The sequence below is a fragment of the Emys orbicularis genome, chromosome 8 (genome assembly GCF_028017835.1).
Source record: "Emys orbicularis isolate rEmyOrb1 chromosome 8, rEmyOrb1.hap1, whole genome shotgun sequence".
In the NCBI taxonomy this organism is placed as follows: Eukaryota; Metazoa; Chordata; order Testudines; family Emydidae; genus Emys; species Emys orbicularis.
In genome coordinates, this window is record NC_088690.1 from 62038115 (window position 1) to 62060384 (window position 22270).

Genomic DNA, 22270 nt, shown 5'->3' on the forward strand with positions numbered 1-22270 from the left:
AATTTCCTCTCCAATAACTGTAAGGGCTCAGCATAGCTTACAGGTAGCAAACATTTTTGTGAGTGGAGACATGCCAAAAAGTGCCATATTAAATTTACTTTTCTGTTTATACTGCATTGAAGACCTTGTTTGGAAAACAGTATAAATCAATCCGTAGGCATGATTTAAATTAAAGGATTGGAATTTAAATGAGAAATTTGGACAAAACTGGTGGTTTGATACCAGTAACAATGTTGGCTGTGAGCACAGTACTCCAAGTATTACAATAAATTAATTATCCTAATGTATTTAATTGTATACAATTGTCACCTCCAGTTTATTACATAACTTAGTTCAAGTTTGTTAATTTACTTGCCAGTGACATCTCAATGCTGAAATTAGTAATTCCACTGGATAGGAACACTGGTCTTTATTCAGATAAATATTAATAGCACTAAGCTGATTATGGAAAGTATGCCAAAATTCGGTTTCATTTGAAGAACCCTCTTATTTCGGTTCCACTCTGTAACAACATCTAGACAAAACACTGTTCTTCCAGGTAAGTTTATAAACCATTCTAACAAGAGGAACTTAACTCTTTATTCAGCTCTGTTCTTAGAAAAAAGAACCTACATCACCAAATTGCAGGCCTTTTGCTGCCTAAGGATAGTGACTACATTTTGATCTCTATTTCAGACAGCTGACTGCTCTTCAAAATGTCTCCTTTGGCACAGGGTAAATGTTAAACTTGTACTACATGTAAAAATCTTCTGAAAATATGCTTGAAAATGAAGCAGGATGTGAGTATCAAACTTTATTGTACAGAGCTGATAAGATATTACATTACTTAAAGTTAAAATCAAAACAGGGCTAATGTCCCTGGAACATTTTATAACATGGGGAAACTTAATGCACAACTAACCTCTTGTCCAGCAACAATATTTATCTGTGAGACCTTCTTATAGACATGTTAAATATAATTTAAAAATATTTCCATCAGTTTAAGCAATAGTTTAATTTTTCATGAAATAAGTATTTCTATAAACATTTATGTTCAATCAAAAAAATGTCAGAACTGCTTTTGCACTTCTTTAACTTAGAGATATAAAACAAGACAATCCTGTTTCCAGACAGACTCAGGAATAATCATCAGAAAAGTTTACCTCATGAGTAAAGTCTATTATCTTGCATTTCTAATATTTTGTCCTTTAAAAAAAAGATACAGCAACTTAGGGTTCCCTAATAAAGTGTCAAAAGCAAATAAACTTTTCCATGGTGTTTGTTTCTCCTGTGCAAAGAGAGTTTTTTGATTTGATGCTTCCAGTTTTGTGCCAAGTCCAATGCTTAAACCTTGGCTCAATGTTTCATGTGAAAATATTTCTACCAACTTTACACTGAAAACAAAACAAAACACGCTTTTATTGCACAGGGGTAGTAGAATGTCAAAACTAAGCAAGGTTTCAAAACTACTTATTTCCCCTCCCTCCCCCCCCCCCCCCCCAAAAAAAAAAAGTAATATAGCCTTCCCTTTGTTCTAATGGAGGGAATCATTTCTCCAGTTCTGAAAATAAAACAGAATAAGAAGGGAACTAGAAGATTTCACTTTAAATTCCAGTTCAGGTGCGACACACAAGAATTAAACAGTGCTGCCACTCAGCACCTGGAAGACCTGCGCTCCTTGAATTTGTGCAGGAAACTAATTGCCAAAATCAAACAAACAGAATATTCGCAGGGAAGATTATAAACACTTGTGCTATGCCAGAGAGAGCACAAGACTATTTTGGCTATGACTTAAGACTTACAATGAATGGGAAATGCTTCTCTGCAGGATGCAAACACCACTGTAAACTTGAGATGATCCCATGGCATGAGTATAAAGCCTGGCATTATACTGTGCTTTCTTTGACAAGATTTATGCTTCAGTACTTCATGCTACCCTCCTTCTTTCCCAAAAAGAAAACATCTGTTTTATGCAAGATAAAAATAATTGTAGTTATAATTAGTTCACATACTGAACACTTAGTTCTGAATTATTATTATCCATCTGAACATCTAAGCATATAAAATAAAGTGTAAAAGGATGAAGGTATTAGAACATGGCTTTCAGGAAGGCAGGTGGGAAATAAGTATTCAACATAAAATTGGATTCTTTAAATAACTTCCCTTTGGAAAGGGTCACACCAGAATGAGTAAAGACACTGAAGGATTTCACTTCAACGCCTGCACTCCTGTCTTTTGTCCTTTCCCCAAGAGGAGACCTCCCTGGGGAAATCCTCCAGGGTTTCAGTTGCTTTGTTCTTTGTGCTCTTGTGCCTGGGGTCTGGCTGGAACTATGTACTGCTCTCTTTGGGTGGCTGGGATGGTGGAGGCTGCTGTGGTGGCTGTGTGCTCGTGGCCGTTTTGATAGAGTTCAGGGTTTTGCTAAACCAAGAGTTTTTAGCAGCTTGGATTTCATTCATAAGGGTTCCTCTCTGGTGCTCCAGCTCCTAAGGAAGTAGAATAGTCGGAGTTGATCAGAAAATCATTGATTACAGAGAGGCATCTTCAAATTCAATCCCTGTAACTCAGTTCTTTCCTTCTACAGTCATGGGGGTGGGGATTGAAGGGGAGAGGCAGTAGAACTACAGACGATAGTACTACAAATTAGAGCCCTTTTTCTTTGAAGACTGGAAGGGAAGAGTGAAAAGGAACATCCCAGTTTCCTGGGAATTCACAAAATCAGCTAAGTCCAATTAGATTGGCATAAAATAAACCCTCAGAGGTGATGTGTGGGTGTAGCAATGGTACAGACAAGCATATGCACACAAGATTTAATCTATATGGTGCTTTGATGGTTTGGCAGCTGTGTGTAGAGATGTCTAGAAGTAGAACAATGGTATGAAAGTAAGGGTGTATCTTGAGCTGCCACTGAACCAATAGAGGAATGGTAGTGTATGAGGAGTGGGGGGCTGCTTTGCTTGGATGAAACTCCTTGCCAGAGGTACTGATGGATGCCGCAAGGGATACTACTATCCATGATGGAGGTTGTGACTTGTGGTGAGAGCAACTCCACAAGCTTAGCAGAAGAGGAGAGGGTATGTCAAGAACAAAAGGGTAGACAACAGACAATCATATGCCAGACAGGGCTGGGGTAAGTTAGGGCCACAAATGAGAGCTATTTTTTTGGACATAGCACTATGTTACTAAAAGGCTGGATTTTGTTTTATAGTTTCTACCATGGATTGGGAATGGTGTACAGTTACATTTCCCCCCAGCAGATCTACAGGAGGCACTGAGTTTCATACCCTTTCCAGAGCTCCCTACCATGTAGGTTAAACGGGGCCATTGTGCCACCCTTTAAGAGGGTGCAGTATGCATTCTTCTGCAGTTGTCTTAGCCCCCTTTGGCTTGGCTAGCCTTGTAGGGAGTGCAAGGATGACTGTATTCAGCTTCGGTGCAGGAATTGTAGAACTGATGAATGAAATTGTTTTTAATTGTTCATTTTATTAATGTAACTTCATAAGTAAAGTTTTATGAATGAAACAATATTCATTCATAAAACCGGTTACCCCAATAACTGGCTAATTAACAATTAAGATGCTTGTTAAGAGCCATAGCTGTTCAGTCAGCTGCCTTTGTAAGTTTCACTATCAATCCAATTCCTGCTTAAATCACTGAGACTTGCACTGTTTCAGTATTGTAACTTCTGTTCACCATTTATTACACTTGCCTACAGTGTAACTTCTGTTCACTGGTTGCCATCCATTATACTTGTCTATATTGTAACTTCTGTTCACTGTTTGCCATATTGTAATTCAAACCCCATTTTAAAACGCTTACTCCATTTTGTAAGGGCTTGCTGCAACCTTCATTTTTGCAAACCCTGCTGTAATCGTATTAGTTTAGTTTAGATGTGTAAATGAGGTATGGATGGATGATGGAATCAACCTCCAGCCCCAGCCTGTCCTGATTAAATAGAGTTCAAACACCAACGGCTGAAGTTGCAGACAAGAGCCCTAACAAAGTAAGAAGAATCCACCCTAAAAAGAAAAGGTACAATAAAAGGAAGATCAAAGCCCGGTCCGAGTCTGAAAGTCATGTCTGCAATTGACGGGTAATCAATCACCAAACCTGGAGGCAGCGTGACACAGCAAGACCTATAGACTCTGGATTCAAACTAAAGCCTACAAAAAGGATGGGTGAGATGGAAAACTTTGGAGGAGGGTAACATTCTGCTGCCAACATGGAAGGGCATCGGTGCATGCCCAACAGAGACCCAGCTCGTCCTTGTGCCCGGCTTTCCTGGCCAGTTAGCCGCCACAAGCTACGAACCCAAGCTGCAAACTCAAGCCACAGACTCAAGCAGGACTGGTAACTATGCAGCAGCTGCAGAACATCTAATGGATTTGTGTGTGTGTGTGTGTGTGTGTGTGTGTGTGTGTGTGTGTATTAGGTATAATGTGTGTGTATAAGGATTAAGATATTAGTTATTGGTCATAAATCAAATTGTTATCATAATAAATGTGGCATCTTTATCTTGTCCCCTTTAATAAGATCCTGCTAGTTTTTATTGGTATAAGAGAATGAAAGGAAGAGGAGACGCCTTACAATTTGGCTATGTCTACACAGCGTACCTTACAGTGGCACAGCTGTGCCGCTACAGTTATGCCTCTGTAAGGTCTCCTGTGTAGCCGCTCTTTGCCGGCAGGACAGAGCTCTCCTGCCGGCAAAATAAAACCACCACCAATGAGCAGCAGTAGCTTTGTCCACACTGACACTTTTTGTTGTTAAAACTTTTGTCGGAGTGTGTGTGTGTGTTTTTTCACACCCCTGACCGACAGAAGTTTTACCAACGGAAGTACCAGTGTAGACATAGCCCTTAGTGTCGCTGCATAAAAGCACAGTAGCATTCTAGCACCATCTACACTACAGAACCAAAGTCAAGGAGACAGTCACATTGCAACTAAATTCCCCATAAGGTAGATAGGGCTTAATACAATCAGTCTTTTCTGTAGTAGGATACCTGTACATATACCTGAATTTTGCACTTTGCTTCCACAAGCTGCAATTTGGTCTGTGCCAGTTCCAGCTCCATCTCCCTCAGCTGCTTCTTGAGTGCATCCTTCTCATCATCTCTTTCTGTTCCCTGGGTCTCTCTGCTTATAGCAGGCAGCTTCAATGCTCCTTCCTTACTGAAAATCTCACTGCAGTGTTTGCAAGCCATCACTTTACCCTGGGAACAGCCAGAGAATCCATTTTTAGCCATGTTACAGATGTCCTGTTTCCTGGAAGAGCCGCTCTTATGTTAGATTTGCTTTTTGGTGGTAATGGTAGAGCCACTAATTGTGTGAGATTGTCACATGCAGTCTTACCTCAAATGATTTTAGAAATTCATGAACAACAGATATAGGCGCATGCACCAGGATAAGAATTCCTAATACTTCAAGCATTTTTTCAACACATCTAGACTTTGAAAGTCACATTTACCCTCTTGTTGTCAAGACTTGTGATATTTTTGCAGTACTGCATTAATGTTAGCATATTTGTTGATAAAGTAGATTGTAGGATTTTTTCCTCTGGCTAAACCTGCTGCTTTAAAAAAAGAATACCTGTGATCAAATATGAAGGTTAATATGGCTTTTGGCTAAAGGAAATATTACAGCCATGTGATATTGCTTAGAAACCCGCTCCCACCCAGGTTTTCCTTACTCGTTACAAGGAAGCACTCCATGCTGGATGCAATGGCTGCTACTTTTCTATTAATACCAGCATGTAATAGTGATATTATCTTACAGAATGCTCCTAGTGTCAAGAACACTTGACAACAGCAAGTTCCACATTGGGTTGGCTTGAAGAGGTGCTTACAAATTGACTAACAATTTGTTCCAGTAACTTTTCAAGTATCGAAGTTAAGCTGGCTGGTCTAGAATTCCCTGAGTCCTTTTTGTTCCCCTAGTTAAAGATCAGTATTATGTTTGCCTTTCTCCAATCTTCGGGGGCCTCACCTGTCTTCCATAAGTTCTCGAAGACGGTTGCTTCAGCTATTTCCTTAACTACTCTAGAATGAATTTCATCAAGCCCTGCTGACTTGAACACATCTAATTTATCTAAATATTCTTTAAACTTTTCTTTCCCTATTTTGGCTTGCATTCCTTCCTTCTTGTTGTTAATATTGGGTTGAATATCTGGTCACCATTAACAATAGCCAGTGTCTGCTAATGTAATCCTGCTGACATGGCTCTCAGACCACTTAGCAGGAGTAAACAAGCAAAAAAATTTACTGAAATACTCTAAGAAACTAGATGAATGTCAATCAGTCTTTATTTTTGTGAAACCGTAATTTTAGAACAGTAAGTAGAGTGTCTGGCATTCTCAGTTCAGAAACGTCTTTTTTTGTCTAAGAGGGAAGATATGTACACCTCTACCTCGATATAAAGCTGTCCTTGCGAGCCAAAAAATCTTACCGCGTTATAGGTGAAACCGCGTTATATTGAACTTGCTTTGATCCACCGCAGTGCGCAGCCCTGCCCTCCCGGAGCACTGCTTTACTGCGTTATATCCGAATTTGTGTTATATCGGGTAGCATTATATCGAGGTAGCGGTGTATGTTGCTAAACTGCCAACTACTTGTAAAGCATGTGTAAACCCTTGGTTTAATGTTTCAAAAATAGTAGGCAGTAAGATTTATAATCCTAGCAAAAGGCAGACATTTGCCACTGGATAGCAACAGATTATATACTTCAGAAAGTTTGAGAACTACAGAAACAGAGGGAGGGATTCCTTGTATGTTGCTGTGGCAGCATACAGGTGCTGTGAAGTCCCTTATTGGGGAAAATTCCCCTAGTGAGGAGACTATGTAGGACAACTAGAGACAGCTCTATGCAGATCTCACAAGGCCTTGGTGTTCAGGACAGGAGGGGGATGGAAAATCTGGGGCAGACCAGGCCAGCCCACCATAATTAAGAGCAGCTCCCTGGCCTGCCCAGAATCCATCAGGTCCAAAGCAACCTTTGCTCTCTCTGTCCCGGGCTGTGCCTGCGTGCACTGTGCAAAATAGAGATGCAGTTCTAAAGCTCCCCCAAAGGGCTCCCTTTCTCATCTTATTAGAACTTATAAAGACTTATCCCTCCATGCTTCCTGCCAAATTGATACATTTCTGCGGGGAAAAATATAGGGACTTTGTGCACTCCAGTTTGGAAGCTCCAGCATACCTGATATCCAAAACAGCATGGTGAAGGGACATGTATTCTACAATTGTTTCCATCCTGTGAAACATCTGAGAGGGTATTTTAGACCATCTTCCTGGCTCACAAGGCTGCTACTATATGGCTGCAGTTCAATTCCTTTCAGTATCTTACTGCCAGCATCTATGAATATTTGAGTTAATGACACTTCACATACAGAGGCCTCATTCTCACCTTCACAACCTCCAGTTCCTCCTTACTTGCTGTCTGTTGTTTCTCGAGCCTGGTACTCAGCTGGGAACAAATCTGGAAGAGAGAAAACAACCCCTTTGATAAAGTTTATAAAAAAATAATAATCTTGTGGTACATTTCAGCAGTATTTTATTACAGCTTCACCGAAGTCATACACAGTTATTTCCTCAGAATGAATCTATTAGTGGTAGCAAGGCTGACAAAAAAGGTCTAAATGGTAGTATTCAAGATGCAACTTTAACACTGAGATTGATTTGACTAATTTCATGGGGAGCTGGCCTACATCCTTAGCCAGGAGCAGGGCAAAAGAGGCAGTTGCACTTAGTGGGTTGGGAATGGCTTGATAAGGAGGTATTCTTCTCTACAGCAGTGGTCTCCAAACTTTTTTGATTGCGCACCCCTATCAGTAAATTTTTTTTGAGCATGCACCCCCTGCCACGCCGGCTCTACCATTTTTGCCGAAGCAAAAAAAAAAGGAGGGCTCGGACTCCCACCTGAACTGACGAAGCACAAAAAAAAAGAAAAGCGCTCCTCCTGCCGCGCACCCCCAAGGATCCTCTTGCGCACCCCCTGGGGTGCGTGCACCCCAGTTTGAAGACCACTGCTCTACAGAAAGTGGCAGATTCCACTTGGACAACTCCAGAAAAAATATAACTGTCTACAATTCATGCTCTCAGAAAGCCTGAAATGAGACATGCCCTGGTCAGAAGTACTGGGACTAGAATGCTGAACAGTCAGCTTGCCTGAGATGGGGAGTAGGAAGACGTTAAAAACGGTTTACAAATAACTATATGAAACAGGAGTTTCTCTATAAATGTTACTTGTTTATATTCTGCAATAATGGCAGTGGTTTTCTTTATTTCAGATTCCGCCTTCTCTAGTTGTTTCCTGAAGATTTCCTTCAGCTGGAAAGTTCAAGGAGAGAAATCATATTAGTGGGTGGGCTTTGAGGAATTTTCCAACATGTGAGTGATGACATCACTCTTGAACATACTTTGCATCTATAATAACGGTATAGCCCTTCATTACCAATTCCCACTACTTGATAAAGCCTGGCATTCAAAAGCCTTGTTATAGCCTCTGTTTTACTCAATGTGCAGTTATCTTTTAGTAGTATGACTGTATTCTCAGCAATATGAACAGCCATTTAAAAACAGGGACATTTACTGCATATCTTTGGTTGGGAAATTCTGCTCTAGAGTATGGGGAACATCTTTGATTATGACTGAATACAAACAAGCCCACTAGATTACCAAATGTTGTTTAGTGTTTGGGTTCCCCAGATCCATACTCAAATATAATTTTTTCCTGGGTGAAAGGGAAGGAGGAGCATGCCAGGATTATCACAATGACCTCTCCAGCCCAAATGGCTCAGAATTGCAGTACTGACCAGTGCATTAAAATACCATTAAATCCCATCTTGCCATTCAGCACCATAAAGAACACAGACCTTTCAACAGAAGTGAAGGTTTCTCTTGCCAGAGGTGGTAAAGCTCTAGCGACACATGGAGAGAGCCTGGGACTCTCCAGTTTAGAGAAACAGAACTATGAAGGATTTTTTTTTTTTTTTTTTTTTTTTTTTTGTGGGAGACTGATAATCTTTTGTTAATGCAATGAAGCAAATAAGTCTCATTGCTCCAGCTTCTGCTTACAGACAGGTAGCAAAGAAATCCTCAAGGATGATGAGAGGGGTTTTTGCTATTGAAACACACTTATATGTAGGTCATTGTTCAGGATTTAAAATAGCTAAACGTTTAAAAAAAAAAAAAATTGTAAACCAATATCAGGTGAGACCCAGTTGGGAAAAATATCATTTCCATTCTGTCCTTGGGCTTAGAGCCTGGAAGCACTTAACAGCTCATAGCTTTAACTTGCTGATCCAGTATGGCAAATTCTATGTAACAGCCATGCCTCCAGCTACTTTTGTAGGTTCTGAAGAGGGTCTGATTAGGCCTCCTTGGCTGTGGGTGTTTTACATAGTGGCAGTAAAAAGGATGTTGGGAGACAGGATTAAAGTTGGAAAATGGGACCCTCAGAGCTCCAGTAAGAACACAAAAGATGCTCAGAAAGAGAGAATATTAATTTTTTTCTCTTTAAGTCAGAGTGAAAATAAAAAATCCACATAAAGAATGAATGTTTTGAGGGGCACTAACAAATGTTTGATACTCCCTCAAATTCTTGTGGTGTGTGTGTTTGGTTAGGTGGAAACGCTTAAACAAGTCTTACCTGGGCAGTTTCTTCTTCTTGCTTCCGCTTTTCTTCCTCAGTCTCCACTAGTTTCTGTTTAGTCAGGAGAAGCTCCTTGTTCAGAACATCTGCCTTATCTTCAGCCTGACAATCAGAAGGGATGAGCTAAAAAAACTTGATGCAACTCTTCCTCCTATGTTCTCCCACGCTCACTTTTTGCAGGAGAAGCATGTTTTTTTTTCTAGTAACTACTTGCTTGGTTATTGCATTATGTTTCAGTTGCTGTGCAAAGGCCACATGACTATTTGATACTCTAACAGAGAATGTGCTGGGCCATATTAAGAGCAATTAAGGATCCTGGATCACGTGAGAGACTCCTGGCTTAGATTAGGAGATGTGTAACTCTGATGTAAATAAAAGGAAGACTATGTATCAGAAAGGAGGCAGCATGGTATAGTGGGCTAGGTTCTCAACCAAGCTCCTGTGTGACCTGAGGCAAGTGGCTTGATCTTTCTGTGCTTTGGTTACCACATCTGTAAAATGGGGAAGATACCTATATCACAGGAGAGTTGAGAGTTTGTGTGGCACTTTACACTTTTCAATACTTAGTGTGCAGGCCAATATAAGAGGCAGAAGAGCATTATCTACCATTGTAAAAACACTGCAAAAATATTTTCTGGAGAAGCCAGATAATGCATGTTGGTCAGGATGTGTGAATTTGCTCCCCCATTTGAAGAGGTAGGCATGACGATGAGATGTTCAAGAGTACCAGAAGTGTCTTGGTATGGTGGGGGTACCTTGCTGGCCTAGCTGATTACAATGAAAAAGAGGTTTTGTCAGTGTTAAGTATACTCACTGGCTAGCTAACTTCCCCATTTCATGGATAAATATTGCATCATAGCACTCACTCTGTTTGATAAGCAGGTTGATGGAACAGGCAATGGTTGTAGCCAGAAAATAACTCACTGGCTGCAAAATCATGGGAAAAAGCAAAATGAGTGATTACCTAATGCAGATGTGCGTGTGACCTGCACCATGTTTTCCCACCATCACTGGCACTATGGCTTGCTTCTTTGCCATGCTGCCATTGGTTATTAATAGAGGATGGGTGAAATCCTGGCTCCACTGAAGTCAATGGGAGTTTTGCCCGTGACTTCAGTGGGGCCAGGATGTTACTCAAGCTGCTTTGAGACAGGAAGAATATCCCTACCTTTAGGCTTTACATCTACAAGAATAACCAAGATGCAGTGGGGAACCCCCAGGATTTCCCCATACCCCCTGAACACTAACTCATCTCACTGTGTTTGGGGGAGGGGGAAATCCTGGGTGTGTGTGTGGGGGGAGATGAAGCAAGTCTTTTAGCAAGGATATGAATAAGAGGAAGGTGGGAGGATCGGTAGGTCATTCCACACATAGTGGCAGTATGGAAGAGGGCACAAAGAAGAGAATAGTGAAAGGAAGGGGATAGTGATGCTAGCATCTGATGGAGCAAAGGAGGTAAGGGGACCTGCCAACTTTAAAAAGAAAAAAAAAGAAAAACCTCTTTTAGATCCTAGACCAGTAACATAATACATGGTTCAACATAACCATTAAAAACACCTGGAAGAACTATCTGAATATCAGTTCCTCTTTCTGTTTGCTCAGTCCCAGGTGCTCATCTGCCTAGCACCATCATAAGTGTCATTAACTCTTGTGGGGAAGGAAGACAGCAGTTGCACATAGAGAGGCAAAGCTATTGCCCCAGCAGGGGTGAACTGCACGTAAAAGAGCCACTTCAATCTCCTACATAGAAGACAGCTAAAACATGAGAGCAGGAATGGGCAGAAAATAAGTAGCTGTGGAGCTAGCAAGTGTTACAATTTGGCATGTATTTCAACTGCTGCTGGGGAGGATACATCTCCTAGCATCCCACAAGGTTTTATCGTTTACTCGTGACCTCCAGAGACATTGCCCTTATCCTTTGCCTCTTGTGCATCTCCCCCACCAGCATGGCTCAGTCTCTTAGTCATAACTGAGCCCAAAACAGCAGACACTGACTTTCAAGAGGTAGAGTAACTGCAGGGTTGTGGCATGGACTGTATTTCTTTATGTAAGTTGGGAATCATAAAGTCAAAGCACAGTCATGCACAGCTGGATTCAGATACTGTTACTCATATTGAGGAGCACCTTACCCCACAACAGCACCTACTGGCTTCAGTTTGAGTAAGATGCTACTCACTGAAATAAGAGTGCAGAATCTGTCCTGTTTATTATTTAATACAGTAATCATTACTAACAGTTCACCTCTAAAGAATGTAGCAGAATACATTGTGAAGCTCTGAAGTGCACTGCATTATTGCAAAGAGTTGTGTGTATAACCTTCCCAAAGTCAACCTAATCATGTGAACAGCTCCCCCAGCACTTGTCCTCTGTGCCAAAGCTTAGGTTTTGTAGGAAGCAGATTACTGATGGAAATACTAAACATCTGAACATTTGCTGCTAGCACCCCTCAGCTTTCTTGGGAGTTCTGTCTGCTACCTTGGTAACTGGAGCTAGGATTAGATGGTTTTGGAAGAGTAGAGGAATGTGTGAGATGAGAGACATACTGGATGACATTATAGCAAATTAAAGTTTTGGAGAGTATGGCATACATTTTTCAAGTTAGTAGCCATATTCTGATATTTGCATGAGAGATTATGGCCTACATTTTCCAAAACAGACTGCAATAGCACAGGTAATTTGGTGTCCACTGGTGCCAATATTTGTGCCTACAGCTGCATCCATTAGATACTTAACTTCTTGACTGCAGTTACAATTCAGGTAGTTAGGCATCTCAATGGGAGCAGATAAAGGCACTAATAATAATGCCTTCAATTTTGCACTCATACAATTGTGAATGCAAAATGCTGCAATTGCCCTCCCCACCACCTAACGTTAGGAGTTCCGGCTCAGGCCTGGCTACAAATCAGTGCCTGTGTTACCTGGTCCAAGTCATTTCGGAGGGCTATTTTGCTCGTTACAAGTTCATGGGCAAGGTCATCATTCTCCTGTTCCAGCCGCATGCTGGCTTCCTGGAGCCTGCGGTTCTCCCTCTGCAGAAAGAGAGGAACAAATAGGAGAATAAGTTAATTCTTATCAATTTTAAAATGAAAGAACAAAGAGACAAGTGAATATTTTGTGGGTATGTATGAGAATGAGAAACAGTGTAAAAACCAAGAAGGCATGAGTGCACAGTTAAGGCAGGATTGCTGCTGTGGGAAACAACATTGAATTAAGCCAGCAGATGCAGTATCCCATCTGACAGGGCCTGTTTAGAAAAACTGAAACAATGCTATGGAAATGTAACTTAAAGGGCAGTGATTCCAATTCCATCCCTGTGGTGCTCTTTACAAACATATTTATGTTCAGGCCCAAATGACACACTGATTGTAGGTTTCCCTGAGTTCAAAAGCACCCTTCTTACAACAAAAATACTCTGCTTCTACATGGTGATCATTAAGGAAAATTGGTTAGATAATAAAATCCCACACAAAACACAGTGGTAATGAACAAGAGCCATTTTTAAGAGATGCTCTTAATAGTCTATTCAAGTCCAAAATAGAATCTGTCCTGCCCCAATTTACCAAATATTGATTTCAAATCTTCCATAGGAATATTATGTTCTGAAAATGATGTAGAATCAACTGTCCTTCCTCTGCTGGGTCTCAAAACAGGGCAGCCTAGTAATGAACCTTTCTACAGCTCTGTTGAACTGTTTTCTCCAAAATCTGTGCCAGTGGATTCTAGTGTGTATTCAAATGACATCTGCCAAGAAAGAGTGCAAATGGGGAGATGGCCTCTCTTTTTGAAATGTATATAGATTCCAGAACAGTGATGCAGATCAACTCAGAAATGAAAAAAATATTCAGTGTATAGAAGACTATGGCCTGATTCTCCCCTGCCTTGCACCTTGTGTAGTCACCTATCCCTGTGCAAAGTGGTTGTAAAACACTACCAAACCAGTGTACGTAAATTAGGGGAGAAGGGAGAGAGGAATAACGAATGCATTTTTTATCATTGGAATGATGTTTCTTGTCCAAGGGCTGTAAGACAGAAACATTTGTTAAAGATGTCTCAGGGTGAGCAGACAGGCTGCCAAACATGCTCTGAGAGTCCCCATCAAGCAGTTGGCTTGAGAAGAATGGGCTAAATATGGGGATCTTAATCAAATGAATTTGCAAAGAGCCGCAGATTTGCTTGCCTGAGCCCTTGCTTAATGGCCACTAGTCTTTCATACCAAAGAAGGGATGGGGGAAATCTATGAGCTATGTAAAATAAAGACAAAATTTCAAGTTTTTATGAAGAACTTCGTTATGACTGAAGAATGGAATTCTCCACATGATAACATTTTACAAAGACCATCTCTTCACTTGAGGACAGATGTCAATTTTTTCCTTTGAACAAAAATAAAATGAAATATATTACAGCCTCTAAGATAGCAAGATACTACCTCTGTAATAAACTTTCATGAGTTACTCAACCACTACATCGCTTCAAAACAAAGAATCCTTGAACCCACTGCATAAACAGGCGACTCAGCTTTCTTAATTTTCCTCCTACTCCGCAACTATGTTCCTAACAATCTTAATGGAAGATATGGGTAAGGCATTTCCTCTCTTTAAATCCCAACAGAGAAGGGTTGCCAACTCTCCAGGATTGCCCTGGAGTCTCCAGGAATTACAGATTAATCTCTAATTAAAGATTAATGTCATGATGAAACCTACAGAAAAACCTCCCAACCAAAACTGGCAACCCTACAACAGAGATACAGTCCTGTTTTTGCTCCAACATCCTCCTGCTGCAAGAATATTTCATATGCTTGCCAAAACAAACAAGGAGAACTACTGCTCAAAAAGGATGTTTAAAAAAGGAAAGAAAAAAAACCTCTCCTGTTGTTAAACAGCTTCCTCTATGCCAGGAAGTGGAGCCTTTGCAAATACCTAGTCTTCAGTGTGACCTTATTGTGCAACAGTGCCTGAAATATTACACTGCACAGGAAGGTAGATTTGTTTCCTTTTGAAGACATCATACATTAAACAACTGCTACATGATTACTGAAATGAAAGAACCTTATTATGATTTGACACAAGTCAAGTAAACATCTTTTAAAGACAAAAACCTCCGCTGAGTTTTTAGTTAAATTACACTGTACTCTGCTATAAATATAAAATTGTTAAAACTAGTTCTTCAGGTAAGGGTAATATATACTTGGATGTAAAACTAAATTACAATCTTCTATAGAAAGCTATCAAGTGTCTTTACTTCAATACTTTGTTCACACTATCAAAGGATTGCCAATTTCATGAGCAAAGATAGCTGCCTGACAGCAGATATAGCTGAAAAAGAGACCTAATGAACTTAAAACTTCTCACTAGACGGAAATTACTAACATAGCTGCTGTAATGCTGATTATAGGAATACTGTTTAAAGATAAGGAAGAAATCAGCTGGATTCCTTACACACCTGCGTGAAATAACCCTGAAAGTTGGTTGGCTTTAACATTCTTTGCTATGCTTTTGCCAGAAGCATCAGTGTCTGCAAAGCAAGCAGCATAAGGTGAGGTTTCAAACTCCTGCTCTGCACTCACAGACAAGTGGGAAAGCAAGCAATGTGATTGGAAATGCACTATCCTCCTCTTAAATAGGAACCTGCATGGCAAGTTTTAAAATGTTAGATGTGTCCTATTCATTATAGGAGCCAACAGCTATTTCGTCTCTGTGATTCTACATACATTTATTTTCTAGCTGAGGATAATTTATCAAATTGCCTTTCCTTTCCCTTAGAACAAGGATGCAAAGTATGATTAGCCATGACTAGGCTTCTCCAGCCCCTCCCCACACCCTACCAATGTAGAACTGCATGCTTTCTCAGGAGCAAGTTCTCAACTCTATTTAAATCCAAAGAAACAATTATATTAACAAAAAAGAGGAACTTAATAACTAAGCTGTGCCTCTCACAAAAGGAAGTGAGCTACTTTTGCTGACTGTCAAATGTTTTGCAGAGTTTTACATAGCCTCATTTGCAGGGAGAGCAATCTTCAGATTCATTTTAAATGGAGTTTGTTAGCTACAACCAGGCTAACATCAGAACCAGCATTTTGTAACCTAGCATGAGCTGACTAGTCAGACCTGCTAGATGTTCTACAGGTGTAAACAGAGCCTCCCAATCACTCCCTGCCTTGTCTCTAAATACACAGCATTTATAAAAGTTTACTGACTGTATTAAGTATTCCCTTCTTGTTTGCATCACTGTTTCCACAAGCAGTAAAATAAAAGTTGCAGCTTTCCAAATTAGTCTCCTTCCTTTTGTTACAGGAGACAGCTGGTTACATTTGGTTAGTGTCTGAAAAAGGAGGATACTGCATTTCCAATAGAGACAAACACTTACATTACAAACACACACAAATAAACTTACCTCCTGCAAAGTCACAGACCAACTACTGCTTTCAATCATTGGTGTCAACACAGTGAAAACAGGATATCCAGTGAATTTTAAATACCAAACAAAATCATTAGGAAATTAAAAAACAAACAAAAATTCCTGATTTGCTAATCCTACACTGGGATTTTTTCACTTTGTTTTTTTAAAGGTATGGTCTACTCCAGCTTCCACTTATTAAAACAAACATTTGATTTAAAGAAGAAAGCTGATTTGAAACTTGCAGGCAAGTCCCAACTCAGGAAGACTAAAAGGCTAATAAACTCCACCCTCTGCTATCAGGCTAGCATGAAGGATGAATATACATGATTACCAATGATGATGCAAATTTTTTTCACTGCTGCTACTAAAGCTGGGTGTGACTTTGTGTCACAAACCTTGCTGAAATCTTAATTTTCACATTTTGTTGTTCCAAAAAGTGGATATTTAAACCTGGAGAGTTTCTTATTGATGGAAATGAAACGACTGATTGGAATTCACATTCCTGGATGGCAGTAGGTTGAAGGCTTCATGAGTCAATCCAAAAGAGCAGTTAATTAGGTTAATTCCAAGATGGTAAAATTGAGAAATGTAAGATGGCTAAAAAGCCACAAAGCTTTAAAGGAACAATTATCCAGGACAAAAGAGGTTTTATGGAAGGCATCACAAAGTTTTTCACTGCGCTCTCTGCTACTATGATGAACTCTTGGCTCTGGTTTTAAAGAAACATTCCTTCAACTGTCATAGTGCAGAGTTTGGGGGTTTTTTAAACAAAGAAGAAAACCACTCTAATTGTTATCAAATGTTTCTTCCCCTGCATTCAGGAATGCCAATGCAACAACTAGCACCAAAATAACAATTACTGGCATATTAATTTTTACTTATTGACACTGCAGGCATACAAAAAACTAATACATCTGGATTATACATTAATACAGATTAAAAATTGCTCCTGTATGGCAGTGGAGCCATACAGGTGTAACTGTTCCACTCACAGATCTCGTTGCAGGATCAAGGGTATTGTGTGCAAAATTAGGACATCAAAGCAATTTTGGATGTGAACAACTTTTGTTAAGGGTCATATTCTAGCTGTAAAAACTAAAGTGAATATATTTACCTTATTGCAGCAAGATCACACTGTAGGAATAGGAAACTTTCCTAACTTATTTCATTAAGGTAAATAGAGCAGTGACATTTAACATTTTTGGTTCTAATCTGCTGTGAGCTCTGTGTGAGCAGATTATTTTGCACACATAGAGCTCCCACTGAAGTCAATGGGATTCCGCATAGGTGCAGTGTCTACCTGTAGGATTCTAGCTTTTGTTTGCACAACTGTACATGACATTTTTTTACAGGACCCAAGTTTTCATCACTGATACAGCCTATAAACCCATATTATATGTGAGAAGTTCTCAGAGGCTGGAAAAATCACCCAGAATATGGGGAAAATATTTGTCTGAATTATTTTGGTACTTTTCTTGGACACACAGCTCCCATTTTTTTACTGGCTTCTACTTACAATTTGTGATGTGTTTTAACTAAGAGTCAATTTATTTACTGAAGGATGGCAACTCAGCTGTGTTTCTGTTTTAGTCTATGAAAATGTCAGACGTTATATTTGTCTGAATGTAAAAACCCAACAGTAAAGTTATTCTGCTGCAGAAATGTGCCTGTATGAATTCAGTTTTCCTAAATGAAATATTTCTAAATTGAGAAGAAAATAAAATAAACCCCAAAGTGAATTTCAGAGCACTATTTCTGATTTGTGCGTGTGTGCGCGTGTGGTGAATGAAATCTGTCACAACTGACTTGCAGAAAATAAGCATGCCCAATAACGAATTCTTGCATCATATTGTACATGTAGCATAGTGTACTACATTGCTTCCACTCAGTCGGTGTATGATCTGGCTAACTGATGATTAATCAGATGATGTAAAAATCCCAATTTTAAATGATCTCAGAATTTACAGATGGTTTGAGGTTGGACAGTTCTTAGAATGTAATAATCATAAATTTACAATTCTGTCCATACCTTATAGGGATATTGTCAGTCAGTTTGGACATACCACTCTACCATATCTGCTGAAGAATGTCATGTGGATTGTTTATATCTCTTTTAAAAAAATTCTACTGCAGAGAAATTAATCTCCATGTCCACGCTTGTTCCTCTGGAGATCTGCATTGGGGGAGAAGGAATGCTTCCTCGGCAGTCCTTTCCCCCTCACCAGAACACCCAGATGCCCCTCTGTAGGTGTACTGCCCAGAAGGGACTCCACTGGGTGTTGAGTAGGGTGGGCAGGAGGAGACTATCCATTCTGTGCATCATCATCACTTGGTGTTCATTGGATTGCTGTGGAATGTGGCTAGGAGTTAATACACCTCAGTGCTGTATAGCTCTCCCAGATCCGCTCCATGACTCCCACTGAGTAGCCACCCATGCCAACAGCAGCATGGTTTCAGCTAGAGCCATGTTGCTAGCAACAGGAAGAGAAGGCCAACTGAACAGACAGCTCCTGGCTCTGTCAGTTTAAGAGGCCCTTTCCTGCGGATCCACATGATCTGTAAAGTTGGGAGGCTTCAACCCCTCCTCACTCCGCAGTCCCCCAAGCCCTGTCCCCCACATGGGAGGGGAGGATAATTCACAGGACAGTTTTATTCTTTAAGAACCGTAATTAGTCTGAGCAAAGTGACATACAACAAGGCTGTCGGTGTACATCTAAATGATCACCCCAAAGTTGCACAGGTAGTGAAACAAACCAAAACACATACTGAAAACAAGGAAGAGAATAAATGTGTCTGCATCTAAAAGATGAACATGCTGCACAGACCCCTGCTCCACAGAGCTCGGAAGAAATCATTAAACAAAAGCCATCCCCACTTCTGAATGGTGAACCGAAAATAATTTTTTTCTGCTAGGAAAACTCAGTCTTTAAGCCACAACCCACATGGAGAGCATCATCCCAATGGGAGCTCCTGGAGGCATCATGCAAGGACAGCCTGGGCCCTTTGACAAGGTGCAGAGTGCTATCCTCCAGTTCTAGGGAGCCTAGCACTGAAAGTGGTGTGAATATAGTCCTTGCACTCCTGAACACAAGGGCTGCAATGGTGTCTTTTAAGGGATGAGCAGGGCTTTGGTTTCTCCCCCTTATACATCCATGCAGGTCTGCAATCATAACTGACTGACCCCTATATGCATAGTCTTTGAATGTTGATTCTCACCATTCTCATCAAGACACACTAATAAAATTAAACATACAAAACTGGAGTTAATACACTTATAACAGACATGTTCTCCCATTGAGAGAGAGAACCTCTTTCCCATGTATGAAACCTATCAGATAAAAAGCTTGAACTAAATGTGGCTATGCTGGTTGTGAGGGATCGCTCTACTAATCAGTGCATCAACAAAAGGTTGACCTGATCCAACCCAGATAAAAGTTACACAAGGAGTTGCATGACTGCAAGCCAGAATCCTGAATTCTAGTCCTGCCTCTGACAGTGACTCACTGGGGGTGTGGCCAAGTAAGTCACTTCACCTGTTTCATGATCTGCTAAATGGGAATAATAATCTTGCTCATCCATCTCCCATGAGTGCTGTAAGGTTTAATTAGCTAAAATGCTTGCACAGTGCTTTGAAGATGAACAGTACCCTACATTTTCTAAGTATTATTGTAGTTCTGTGTTAAAAGTATGAACAAACTGAAGAAAGAAAACAATCTGAATTAACAAGCAGTAAATATGGTTATTTCTAAATAGGGAAATTAACTAGCATTCTCTTGGCCATGAATGCAGTCCTAGTTCTGACAGAAAATCAGATCTATGCTGGATTAGAGTTATGTTAAAAAATGTTAATTTGCAGTTTAGCCTCAGAAATCAAGAAATGCCAGTTACACTTTCAAACACAGTCTTAACTCTGCCTCTTCACGTGTATGCATTATAACAGTCTTTCACTACATGACTGTGTACTATTCCTCAGCATCACACATTGTTTTCTATAACCTTAGATACTGTACACAATTGTAGTATCTTGCAGAACTGTTTACTACTCTATGTATGCCAGACAGAATTCATTTAGAAAGTACATAGAAAATGGCACTTCTATGTTATGTATAATATTGAGTAACAGTAAAAAAGTTGCTGGCATATGCTGGCCACATAAGTTCACAGCTAAGTCACCCAATAGGCAGTTCAGTGCCTCATCTCTGAGAAATGCACCTAAGGAAAGCTGAGCTGCTGCTGGGGAAAAAAAAGGTGTAGTAGAAGGGTCCTGAATTTTAAATGAAATACAAACCTTAGAAAGAACTTGCCCTATAAAAGTCTAAATCAACAGAATATATCATTATGATAATGATAATGAAATTCAAATATATTACAATAAAAAATATTACAAGGTACCACATGTTTATTAGGGCTTGTCGAAAAAAATCAACATATTACTATATTGTATTCTCTGAGGAACAACATCTGGGCATGTAATCAAAGCTCAGAGGCTCTAGTCCAACTGAACTGGGCTAGGAGTAGGACCTGAGTGCAGAAAGGTGACTTTATGAGTACTGAGTTCATCCTCAGCAAAGTTTTACAAGATCTGTTGTGTTGGCTTATCTGTGCATTATCTGCAACATTCCTGACAAATTTTCCCTCAGTATGGCCAACATTGGTACGAGCAAAATAATGCTTTTCCAAACCCCATTCTGTAAGAGTGGCAAGCTACCTTACATGTGCAATAATGTTTTTCCAAGTTTTGCCAGAAACAGGGCAATTACTTTTATAAAGTAAAAAGAACCAGCCCCCCGTGGTGAAATGTCAACAGCTTGAGCAAAACGTGCTTTCTAGGCCCAGATCCTACACTGAGAATTGCATGGACAAACCCCCTCCGACTGCACAGAGCCCGACTGAAGCCAACGGGGCCCTATGCAGGTACAGGTGTCTGCATTCCTGGTTTTCAATGCAGGATCTGGGCCATAATTTGTAAATTTATTCAGCACATTTTTGCCTTTTCCCCCTGTTCATAGCTGTGCATGAGTAGATCATGGAACTGTCAAATTTATTCATTATTTGAAATTATTCACAAATTGCTTCACTGAATGATTCCTGATCTGCCTGTGTACGCAGCATTAGAAAACAAACACAAGAAAGGATAACATCATGCATACTTACATCTGCTTGTACATAACACAATACTGACAAGATATTGGATAGTCACACAGTCAGGCCCCCACCCAGCAAGATGCTCTGTGTGGCTGGAGCTACATGCATGTGGGGGCCTGCCTGCGGAGAGCGGCTTTCAGCATTGGGGCCCAATTACCCTGGAAATCAGAAATTCAGATATACTGTTGAGCTAATCCTTTTTTTGTGAGCCATCAACCTATCAGACTAACAACTTGACTGCTCCACAGTAACCAAGACATTTGACTTTGAACCTGTGGCCATATGTTGTTGATCCCTTTAAGCTGTAATTGATATGCATTCAAATAAATGTAATAACTGCCAACATTATTCTGCTTCACACATCACTGGGGCTTTATTTTTCTCCTGTTCATTATTATGTCTACTGCAGTAGCACCAAGGGACCCCAAGCAGGGATCAGGGCCCCCTTGTACTAACAAAAATTATTAAACCTTGCTACAAACAGAGATTAATGACAAGGACCATATGTCAGTCTTGGATGAGTTCACCTTCCTAAAGTCTGTGGATGTGACCATGCACAGTTTTTGCTAAACAGTAAGTATTATTTCCTCCTTTTTGTGTCAGTAGTTGAGAATCACCCTCAGTCTCACAGCGTCTCATGCAGATTCCCAGTAAAAGCGCAACAGCAGGAGAGTTACCTACAAACATATAAACTGAAAGAAGAAAAATATTATATGTGGCTATTTGAGGGCTTCTCGAGTGTTCAATTTTTTTGACTGAAATATTCCTGGAAAATCAGAATGTCTCCAAGTAGCCAATGTGATCATTAAAGAAATTAGATGAATTTGACCCACCACTTTAATTCCCAATATAGTTTTCTGTACTGTATTGGCATATCCCAGTATGTGTGAAATACTGACATAGGCACCTCTTGCTGACTAGTGAAATCTGATCACTAGTGCATGTGATTTAGCCAATGGAGTAGGTTTCCATATAGTGTCTCCTTTACCTTGTATCTGTCCATTGGGTCTTCCTGCTGCAGCTGACTCTCTCGCATTGTCTGATACTCTCTCTCATATTTCTTCAGCTTCTTTGTGGGCACCTGGAATACATTCAGAAAAACATGC

General features: G+C 40.2%; 1 protein-coding gene across 1 annotated transcript in view; it reads right to left on the reverse strand.

The window, feature by feature from the left end:
• Positions 1–2309: 2309 nt before the first annotated feature.
• RABGAP1L (RAB GTPase activating protein 1 like) overlaps positions 2310–22270 on the reverse strand; it is a 525385-nt gene continuing 505424 nt past the window's right edge. Inside the window, exons 20-26 of the mRNA XM_065408876.1 lie at positions 22153–22245; positions 12542–12652; positions 9621–9725; positions 8216–8299; positions 7377–7448; positions 4994–5191; positions 2310–2465 (exon numbers count right to left, since the gene is read on the reverse strand). Coding sequence (XP_065264948.1) covers positions 2310–2465; positions 4994–5191; positions 7377–7448; positions 8216–8299; positions 9621–9725; positions 12542–12652; positions 22153–22245 — 819 coding nt within the window. The remainder of the gene's footprint in view (positions 2466–4993; positions 5192–7376; positions 7449–8215; positions 8300–9620; positions 9726–12541; positions 12653–22152; positions 22246–22270) is intronic.